At 40.9% G+C, this 10,738-nt stretch overlaps 2 protein-coding genes across 2 annotated transcripts in view; one reads left to right on the top strand and one right to left on the bottom strand.

Moving 5' to 3' along the window:
* LOC102836851 (apolipoprotein L3-like) overlaps window positions 1–6,712 on the top strand; it is a 10,517-nt gene extending 3,805 nt beyond the window's left edge. Inside the window, exon 3 of the mRNA XM_006865285.1 lies at window positions 5,815–6,712. Coding sequence (XP_006865347.1) covers window positions 5,815–6,712 — 898 coding nt within the window. The remainder of the gene's footprint in view (window positions 1–5,814) is intronic.
* A 2,143-nt stretch (window positions 6,713–8,855) lies between these two features.
* Window positions 8,856–10,738, bottom strand: part of APOL3 (apolipoprotein L, 3) — a gene marked incomplete at its 5' end in the record, with an annotated part of 24,097 nt that continues 22,214 nt past the window's right edge. Inside the window, one exon of the mRNA XM_006865284.1 lies at window positions 8,856–8,934. Coding sequence (XP_006865346.1) covers window positions 8,856–8,934 — 79 coding nt within the window. The remainder of the gene's footprint in view (window positions 8,935–10,738) is intronic.

Genomic DNA, 10,738 nt, shown 5'->3' with positions numbered 1-10,738 from the left:
TAGTAATCTTTTCAACACAATTGCATTTGTTCCTCTAGCAGTCCATAGTGCTTTTAATAATCTTCTCCAACACCATAACTCAAATACATCAATTCTTCTACAGTCTTCCTTGTTTGTGGTCCAACTTTCACAAGCATATGAGGCTATTGAAAATATATTGGCTTGGGTCAGAAGCACCTCAGTCCTCAAACTGACGTCTTTGCACTGAAACACTTTAAAGAGGTCTTGTGCAGATTTGTCTACTACAATATGTCGTTTGATTTCTTATCTGCTGTTTCCATGAGTGTAGATGGTAGATTCAAGCAAAATGAAGTCTTTGAAAGCTTCAATCTTTTTTCCATTTATCTTGATGTTATTTATTGGTCCAGTGATGAGGATTTTTGTTTTCTTTACAATGACATGCAACCCATACTTAAGGTCTTTGATCTTCATCAGTAAATATTTTAAGTCTTCTTCACTTCCTGCAAGCAAGGTCGTATCATCTGCATATCACAGGTTATTAATGAGTCTTCGTTCAATTCTAATGCCACGTTCTCCTTGGATTAATGGCCAAAACCAATCCATTTTAGCTCATTAGTGCCCAGGATATCAATGTTGATGTGTTCCATTTCATTTTCAACAACTTCCAATTTTCCTAAATTCATACTGCATACATTTCATGTTCTGATTATTAATGAGTGCTTACAGCTGTTTCTCCTCATTTTGAGTTGTGCCCCATCAGCAAATGAAGGTCCTGAAAGCTTTACTCCATTCATATCATCACAGTCAACTCTTCTTTGAGGAGGCAGATCTTCCCCAGTCGTATTTTGAGTGCCTTCCAACCTGATGGGCTCATTTTCTGGCATGATATCTGACAATATTCTGGTGCTACTCATCATGTTTCAGACTTAGCAATTCACATATTTAGTTCTTCAAGTCTACGGAGCTGTTAGTTGTTGTTGCTAGGTGTCATTAAGTCAGTTCTGACTCATAGTAACACTGTACACAACAGAATGAAACACTGCCCAGTTCTGCACTAGCTTCATCATTGTTTTTATGTTTAGCCCACTGCTGCTTCAACTATGTCAATCCATCTCTTTGGAGTCTTCCTCTTTTTCACTGACCCTTCACTTTACAACCTTAATATCCCTCTGCAGGGACTGGTCCCTCCTAATATGTCTGAAGTATGAGAAATGAAGTCTTGCCATCGTGGCTTCTAAGGACCATCCTGGCTGTACCAAACATATATTTGTTCGTTCTTCTGACAGTCCATGGTACTTTTAATATTCTTCTCCAACCCCATAACTCAAATGCATCAATTCTTCTCCAGTCTTCCTTATTCATTGACCAACTTTCGAATGCATATAAAAATATGATGGTTTGGGTCAAGTGAACCTTAGTCCTCAAACTGATATCTTGCTCTTGAACACTTTGAAAGGGTCTTTGGAAGCAGATTTGCCTAATGCAATACATCATTTGAGTTCTTGGCTGCTGCTTCCATGTGTGTTGATTGTGGATCCAAGCAAAATGAAGTCTTTGACAACTTCAACCTTTTCTCTGTTTATCATGATGTTATTTATTGGTCTAATTGTGAGAGATTCTGCTTTCTTTACACTGAGAGGCAATCCATTCTGAAGGTCTTTAATGTTCATCAGTATTTTAAGTCCACTTCACTTCCAGAAAGCAAGATTGGATCAACTGCATATTTCAGGTTGTTAATGACTTTTTTTTAAATCCTGATGTACATTCTTCTTCATATAATTCTCAAATTATTTGCTCAGCATCCAAACTGAACAAGTATGGTGAAAGAAGACAACCTTGGTGCACATCTCTCCAGGTTATCCCCTTGTTCTGTTCAAACAACTGCTTCTTAGACTATGCACATGTTCTTCATGCACACAATTAAGTGTTCTGGAACCTCTATTCATCATAATGTTATACATAATTTGTCATGATCCACACAGTTGGAAGCCTTTGCATAGTCAATAAAGCACAAATAAACAACTTTCTAATATTCTCTGCTTTCAGTCAAGACCAATCTGATGTCAGCAATGATATCCCTAGTTCCACGTCCTCTTCTGAATCCAGCTTGAACTTCTAGTAGTTCTCTGTCTATATACTTCTGAAGCCATTTTTAATTATCTTCAGCAAAATATTATTTGCATGTGATATTAATTATATAGTTTGATGATTTCTGGGGAGTTCTGGTGTGGCACCATGGGTTAATGCACTGGACTGCAAAGTCTGTTTGAACCTCTAAGTTAGAGATTCAAGCTTATGAGTCATTCCTCAGAAACCCTATACAGGGTCTTTATGGGGTCAGAACCTACTCAACAGCACTCAAGACAATAATATATCTTTATATGTACACAAATATAGATTTGTTCTAATTCCTTGGTCAGAGAGCTGTCTTCCAAATTTCTTAACATAGATGAATGAACATGTCCAATGCTGCATCTCTTTGTGGAAAGATTTTAATTTGTATTCTTTAAATTCCTGGAGCCTTGTTCTTCATGAATTCATCCAGTGTAGCTTGGACTTCTTCCATCAGTGCAATTGGTTCTTGGTCATATACTACATCTTGAAATGGTTGACTATAAACCGTTCCTTTTTGGTACCATGATTCTCTGTATTCCTTCCATATTCCTTTGATATTTTCTACATCCTTCAATATTTTACCATAGTATCCTTCAGTATTGCAAGTCAAGGTTTGAATTATTTCTTCAATTCTTTAAGCTTGAGAAATGCCAAGTGTGTTCTTCTCTTAATTTTCTAATTCTAGGTCTTTGCACATTTCATTATAGTACTAGATTTTTTCTTATCTATCTGCCTTTTGAAATTTTGTCCTCAGTTTTTTTACTTCCTCAATTGTTGCCTTGCGCTTTTGCATCTCTATGCTAGAGAGCAATCTTCAGAGTCTCAATGAACACTCATTTTGATAGTTTATTTCTTTCTTGTATTCTTAATGACTTTTTGTTTTCTTCCTGTATGATGTTCTTGGCATCATCCCACAATGCTTCTGTTTTGCAGTCATCAGTGTCTAAGTCATCAAATCTATTCTCGAGCTGGTCTCTAAATTCAAGTGGCGTATGTTCAAGGTCATATTTTGACTCTCGTGGACTTGTTTTCATTTTCTTTAGCTTGAGCCTGAACTTACATGTGAGCAACTGATGGTCTGATCCACATCGGTCCCTGGTTTTGTTTTAGTTGATAATATTGTGCTTTTCTACCATCTTTTCCCACAGATGTATTTAGTTTGATTGCAGTATATTCCATCTGGTGAGATCCATTAGTCACCTTTTATGCTGTTATAAAAAAGTGTTTTCAGTGAATAAGTCATTGGCCTTGCAAGATTTTATCATGCGATCTCTGGCATTATTCCTATCACCAACACCATATTTTCCATCTACTGTTCCTTCCTCTGTTTCCAACATTCACATGACAATCACCAGTAATTGTCATTGTATATTAATTACATATTTGTTCAATTTCAGACTGAAGAAGTTGGTATTTTCTTCAATTTCATCATCATTGGCTTTAGTGGTTGATGCATTAATTTTAATAATAGTTGTATTTACTGGTCTCCCTTGTTATTAAGTGCCTTTGAGTTGTTTCCAATTCGTTGTAATCTATATAGGGTTCCCAAGGCTTTTTTTTTTTTATAGCATCTTTGCAGGAGCAGAAAGCCTTTTCTTTTGCCTGTAGAGTGGTTGGTGAGCTCAAACTGTGTGTAGTTAGAAGTCTAGCCCTTATCATACGGAGCCACCATACTCCCTTGTTGTTGTTAAATGTCGTTGAGCCTGTCCCTGATTCCTGAGGAGTGACTGGTGAGCATGAACAGCCAATTTTGAGGTTCAAACCAACTTTGAAGTCCAGCACATTAACCCACAGCACTGTAGGCATATGGATATTATCTTATCACAGACAGCTTTGTACTTCAAGACAGATCTTGAAATGTTATTTTTGATGATGAATTTGACACCATTCCTCTTGAATTTGTCATTCCCAGCATAGTAAATTCCCAGCATAGTAAATCATATGATTTCCAGATTAAAAATGGCCAATAGCAGTCGTTTCAACTCATTAACACCTAGGCCATCAATCTTTATGCATCCTATTTCATTTTTGACAACTTCCAATTTTCCTAGATTCATACTTTGTACTTTGCAGGTTCCAGTTCTTTATGGATGTTTTCAGTCATTTTTTCTCATTTGAGTTGTACTCCATCAACAAATGGATGTCCTGAAATCTTTGCGCCATTCATACTGTCATGGTCAACCATACTTGGAGAAAACAGCCAGTCATATTTTTAGTTCCAAACTATGGAAAGAACTCATCCTCTGGCACTATCTCTGACAGTGTACTGCTGCTAGTCATGAGGCTTTCAGTGGCTAAACATTCCAAAGTAGTCCACCTCTCCTTCTTCCTAATTTGCCTTGGTGTGGAAGCTCAGCTGAAACCTATCCACCATGGATGGTTCTGCTGGTTTTTATAATACCAGAGGCATAATTTCTCACATCACAGCAACACACAAACCACCACAGTACAACAAACTGACAGACGAGAGGTGAGAGTTTTAAGAGGACCCATAAAACTGCTCATGTTGTTGACTAATGTGTGAGTTAGGCTGGTGTCATCTAAGAGTAAGAACTTGAAGATTGATGACTGGTGTGTCAAGATCCAGTAGAGGTGGGGTACAGTGTTAAATTGTAGCCAGGGTTTGAGGCTCAGGCTCCTGCTTCCCAGCTATTTAGGGTAATGGCTGGACCCAGAGACCTCAGGCAGGAAGATCAAGGGCTCCAGGCACTGGAAAAGAGCAGATTCTAGGGTTAAAGAGCTCTTCTAGATTGTGTTTATTTTTTATTCGAAGAGTCTCTGAATGCAAATTTTTCTGTTTCAGTTGTACTTTTCTTTGTTCATCTGTGGAGTTCCTACTGTACCAAAACTTCTTCAGTAGTTCCCACTATACAAACACTTCAGTAGTTCCCACTATACAAACACTTCAGTAGTTCCCATTATACAGACCCTTTGGTTGAGCGAGTGCTATCTGGTGTTGGGGACATCAGCAAAATCATGATTCACACACAAACACTGGATGGAGCAACTTGTTATTCACATAGCGAGGGGACAGAGCAAGTTCATTTCTAATAATAGATACTGATCCCATGGGACAAATAGGGTCTCACTCCTTAGCTGACACAGGAGATGGTCTGCATGCACCCCTCTTGTGACACAGAGAAGGAAGTCATTCCTTACCCAACAGGGAACAGATATACCTGTAGAGTTAGCCAGGTGTCATATAATGCACACTTAGCTAAACTCTCCTTGGGGATTGTTAATATGAGCTTAGGGCAAAACGTGAGGGATGTGTTGATAAGTCACTATCTGTTATGGGATGTGTTTAAATTAAAACAACCAAGAAAAAGGAATCAGCCCACACATTCATCTTGTCCAAAAAGACTGACTGACACATCGAGTCTTAACCACAAGGTTCATTCATTGGATCTCATAGAAAACTAGCAGGCTGCTCTTGGATTGACCCTTTCTCAATTAGACTGACTTACCGCTGAGTGAGAAAATATCTTTACATACCATGAAAGAGCATCTTACGATGATTTTTACTCAATGAGTCCCCTACTGAATAAGTACTATGGAGTATCTGCAATGTACAAAATATGTGTTAACATTGAAAGGAAGTGTCTTTACCTTTGTAGACTTCTTTTTCATTTGATTTATAGTAATCGCTCTATGATTTCTGGGGGATGTATCTTATCAAGTCCATTTCATAGTTTTAAAAAACTATCTTTCTTAATTGCTTGATCTTTGCTGTTACAGGAATGAGGCAGATGCACTGTATGAAACTCTGAACAATCTTAGCACAGACATGGCCATAGACGATGAAGATGAAGACATGCTTCAAACTGAACAGCTAAACAGAGAGAGGTTTTTCAATGACTTTCCTGAGGTGAAAATGAAGCTTGAGGAACGCATAAGAAAACTTCATCAACTTGCAGATAAGGTTGACAAGATACACAGGGACTGCACCATCTCCAACATAGCGTCCACCTCTGCTGGTATCATCTCTGGCGTCCTGACCATTGCTAGCCTAGCGCTAGCTCCTATGACAGCAGGGGTTAGTCTGGGGCTCATGGCAACTGGGGTGGGGCTGAGAGCAGCAGCTACTGTCACCAGCGTTTCTACCAGCATCGTGGAAGAATCAAGCAAGTTATCAGCAAAATCTGAAGCCAGCAAACTGCTATCCACTGACATTAACATCAAGGTAGAGGTTGAGAAAGTTGTGAGTGAGAACACACCCAAACTTATTTCCACTGCAAATAAATGTATCCAAGCCTCGAAACAAATAGAGAAGAGCATCCAAGCCACCAAGCTGGCTAAAGTCAGCCCTCGTTTAGCAGCCAATTCCAGGCGTCTCATGACTGGTGGAAACATATCAGTCCGGAGTGGTAGGCAAATGCAGAAAGCCTTTGGAGGCACTGCTCTGGCAATGACCAAAGCAGCCCGGATCATGGGTATGGCTACCACAGGCATCTTCATTATGAAGGATGTGGTCAACCTCGTGGAACAGTCAAAGCACTTACATGAAGGGGCAAAGGAGGAGTCAGCTGAGGAACTGAGGCAGCAGGCTCAGGAACTGGAGAAGGTGTTAGAGATACTGACCCAGATCCATCAGATTCTTCCGTCAGAAGTAGGGAGCAGGGAAGACTATTGGTAGTTTGGAGCATTTTATTTAAGGGGGGGAAGAAGGGAGATTGAGCTTATGTAGTTGAAAATTAAGGATTTAGGCATTTCTGTAGCTGAGCACCACAAGGGAAGAGTTAATACATATAGCATGTGGAATCAAATCAAGGCAAAAAATGGAGCCATGGACGCTGGATAAATGAGCAAAAATATTTCTCTGAGATCATCTTTAAACCCTAAATAAAAAATATATCCTGAAGGCTGTCTGCCTTGAGCATTATGTTCTTCCAAGAACTATCTATTTGAGATCAGATTGACAACAGCAACTCCAAGTACTTAGGGGTCAGTGAGTTTATGCTAGTGGGGAGGAACAGCTCAAAAAGGAGGGTGAGAATGACCAGTACTCAAAGGATGGAACGAGTGTCATTGAATTATACATGTAGAAACTGTGGAATTGGTGCATATTCTAACAAAAATGAATTTTTAAGTGTTAAACAGATAAAGTTGGAAAGATGGACCCTGAAATAGAAGAGAAGGGACTAAAAAGTGAGGATAAAAAACAGTTTATTTGAGATTAAAGTAGACAGTGGGAGCCTGAATGGAGAGGGAGATATACAGGAACAAACAATGAGAAAATTGTTGCTGTTAAGTGCTATCCAATCAGTTCTGACTCACAGCGGCCCTGTATAGGGTTTCTAAGGAGCAGCTGGTGGGTTTGAACTGCTGGCCTTATGGCTCACAGTCCAGTGTTGATCCTACTATACCACACCAGGAGTCTGAAAATTAAAGAGAAAATGAAAGCATTGGCAATAGGAGAAAACCAGAGTTAGGATGGTTAGATAATGAGAGAAGTAACAGAAGCTGCACTTACGACCCTTCCCATGTTGGATGTTTTCCAGATTGTGGTCTCCAGCCCTACCTCCAGTATTGACTCACCTTTGTCTTTCAGTATGTTTGTCTCAGTCACACAGTGACTTCTTGATCATCATGGTGGTGGTGGTGGTGGTGGTGGTGGTAATGATGGTGACAATAGATGCTAGAACATCAGCTCCCTTTGGAACCACAGTGCATGGAAGGACCAATGAAGATTCAAAGAAACTCTAAATGATGTGTTGAAACAGTCATTGATTAGAGCAAAAAAAAAGTGAAACCAGATGACAGAAACATACCAAGGAACCTTGTTGTATGACATGGAGATCAACCAGCTGGAGTCAAGATACACAGCCTATCTGAGCCTCAGTTTTCTCATTAGTTGGGGTTAAGGGACTGCAGGAGATGTTACTTGAGATTTGTTGGGGTCTTCCTATCTTGGCTTTTATAGACTTTAGTTTAATAAATATTTTCTGATGCTTGAGTTCTTCCTGTGTTGATTGATTGTCTCACACAGACTGTGGATGCCTGATTTCTCTTTCCTATTAGCCTATCTTCCAGTATCTCAGAAGCAAGTCCTCCATGCTCTTCCTGCTCACTCTCAGGGCCCCACTTTCCCATCAACTAATTTCCCTCAGAACTTGGAGCCCAGCTGTCCCCACTGAGACCCTGGAGAAACTTGTGCATAGCTGACTTGCGCTGAGCCCAAGTTTGTCTTTGGTCTTGCAGTCAGGGATTGGAATTGACAAGTAGCACATGAATCTAATTAGGACTCAGAAGGGCCTGTGTGCAGGTGTGAAGGAGGGTTACAGCCAGACAGCAAGCATCCTCTCATTCCACCTACACTCTTGCAAGAGTTTCAAAGGTGTGTTTATTTTCTCATTAGGACAAACCATTGTAAACTTTCCCACAAATGAAACAAGGGAAGGAAAGAAGTAGTGGGGGAGGGGAGATAAAAGAAAGGAAAGATATAAAGGGGGGAAAATGACTAATATACACCAACATTCATGAACATGGTGCAGAACCATGCAACGTTTCGTTCTGTTGTACATCAGGTCATTATAAGTTGGAGCTGATTTGACTGGTGTGGTCCTGTAGACTCAGCACTGGACTGCAAGCCACAAGGTCAGCAGTTCAAACCCACTAATTGCTCCTCAAAACCCTCTACAGAGTCGCTGTGAGTCGGAACTGACTCGGTGGCACTTAACAACAGCAACAACTACTACTACAATAATGTGTTGACAACTGGATCCAAGTGTCTATCCTCAACCTGAACCAATGCTCTCTTGAGCTTCCCATTTTTCTGCCTATTCAGTTTCTAGACCCAGATAGTCAACTGGTAGTCTGGCCAGCTGGACGCTGAGCACCAACATTTCTCTGTCTGCCCTCATGTGAACTTCCCTGAAGATGCTAAAGGGCCTAATACATGTGTATGAGTGTGAATCTGGCCTGCATGTGTGCACACTCACTGGGGTGTATGAGAGAGTGTGTAGGGCACACAGGTAGGTGACTGTAAGGCACAGCTGTCCCCATGGTTGCTGAGCAAGTCCCCTCAAAGGATGACTTGGGCTTTCCAGGATGAGAGTAGATATTGGATAGAGGCCTATGGGATGGAAATCCAAGAGACTTGCTGCCCCTCTTCCTCCTCTTCTCATCCCCTTATTCCATCCCAGCCCTCCCTTTGGCTGGCTACAAACTTTGGTGGGGTTACATTTGTAAGGAGAGGGCATCTCTGGTATTGCATGAGCATAGGCAAGGGGAGCTATGTTGTTGTTAGGCGGCATCAAGTTGGTTCCACATCATAATGACCCTATGCACAACAGAACAAAACACTGCCTGGTCCTGCACCATCCTCACAACCATCGTTATGCGTGAGTCCATTGCTGCTGCCACTGTGTCAACACATCTCATTGGGGAGTCTTCCTCTTTTTCTCTGACCCTCGACTTTACCAACATGATGTCCTTCTCCAAGGACTGGTCTCTCCTGATAATATGTCTGAAGTATAAGAGAAAAAGTCTGGCCATTCTGGCTTCCAAGGAACATTCTGCCTATATTTTGTCCAACACAGATTTGTTTGTTCTTCTGGCATCCCATGGTATTTTCAATATTCTCCTCCAACACCATAACTCAAATGCATCAATTCTTCTACAGTCTTCCTTACTCATTGCCCAACTTTCACATACATATGAGGCTATTTAAAACACCATGGCTTGAGTCAGGCACACCTTAGTCCTCAAACTATTCTGGAAGACTTTAAAGAAATCTTGTGCTGTAGACTTGCCTAGTGCAATACATGGTATGATTTCTTGACTGATGTTTCTATAAGTGTTGAAAGTGGATCCAAGCAAAACAAAGTCTTTGATGAAGATAATAACCACTTGACCTGACTTCAATGACTGGATGATCAGAGCTCAACCAGAAGAAGAAAGAAGAGGAAAAAAGAGTAATCTGATACAATTTGACGAACTTGACCTACACTTATGGATGCAGTTACTCAAAAGAAGGAACAAATCCTTACAGCAAGAACCATTCCCACCCCCTCCACACACAAAGTAGACAGGGATGGGCAACTTGGACATTGGCTACCCAAAACGGGGGGGTGGGGCTACAAAGGCAAGAAGTGACTGGCTTACAAGCTTTCAAGAGGGAACCTAGAAAAAAAAAAAAAAAGAGGGAACCTAGAGCCAGGGGGCATGGAGGAAGGCAAAGTGAGTACTATCCAATCTGTCTGGGCAGAGCTGATGAAATGAAATACAGATGGGTCTCTTGTGATACAATAGTGAATAATTGTTATCAGGACTGATTGTGAGGGTTGGAAATGTAAAGATGTTTTATAGCAAGGAAGGGAGTGATTACTTTCCAGTCTAGGAGCAGAGGTCCCTAGGACCATCAACGGAGAACAGCCCAGAGCGGGACCCTACCCAGAGAAGCAGCAATGCCTGAGCTGGAGGCAAAGATGATGACGTGGAGCGATGGAGCAGCTGGAGACTTTAGATCCAGAGAGGGAGAGTGACTATGTGCTGAAGACTGGGGGGGGAGGAGTAGTATAGGGGGCAGGCTTGCAGTGTATACCCTTTGGTTGGTTAATGATGCATGGAGGGGATTGGAACCACAGCAATGAAATGATATACGATAGAATGAATGTAAAACTAATGTTCTCCCATGTAAACTATCATATAATTCACAATA

The sequence above is a fragment of the Chrysochloris asiatica genome, unplaced genomic scaffold, assembly GCF_000296735.1.
Source record: "Chrysochloris asiatica unplaced genomic scaffold, ChrAsi1.0 scaffold00076, whole genome shotgun sequence".
NCBI classification, from domain to species: domain Eukaryota; kingdom Metazoa; phylum Chordata; class Mammalia; order Afrosoricida; family Chrysochloridae; genus Chrysochloris; species Chrysochloris asiatica.
The sequence above is the reverse complement of the archived record's forward strand: the minus strand, read 5'-3'. Positions and strand labels throughout refer to the sequence as shown.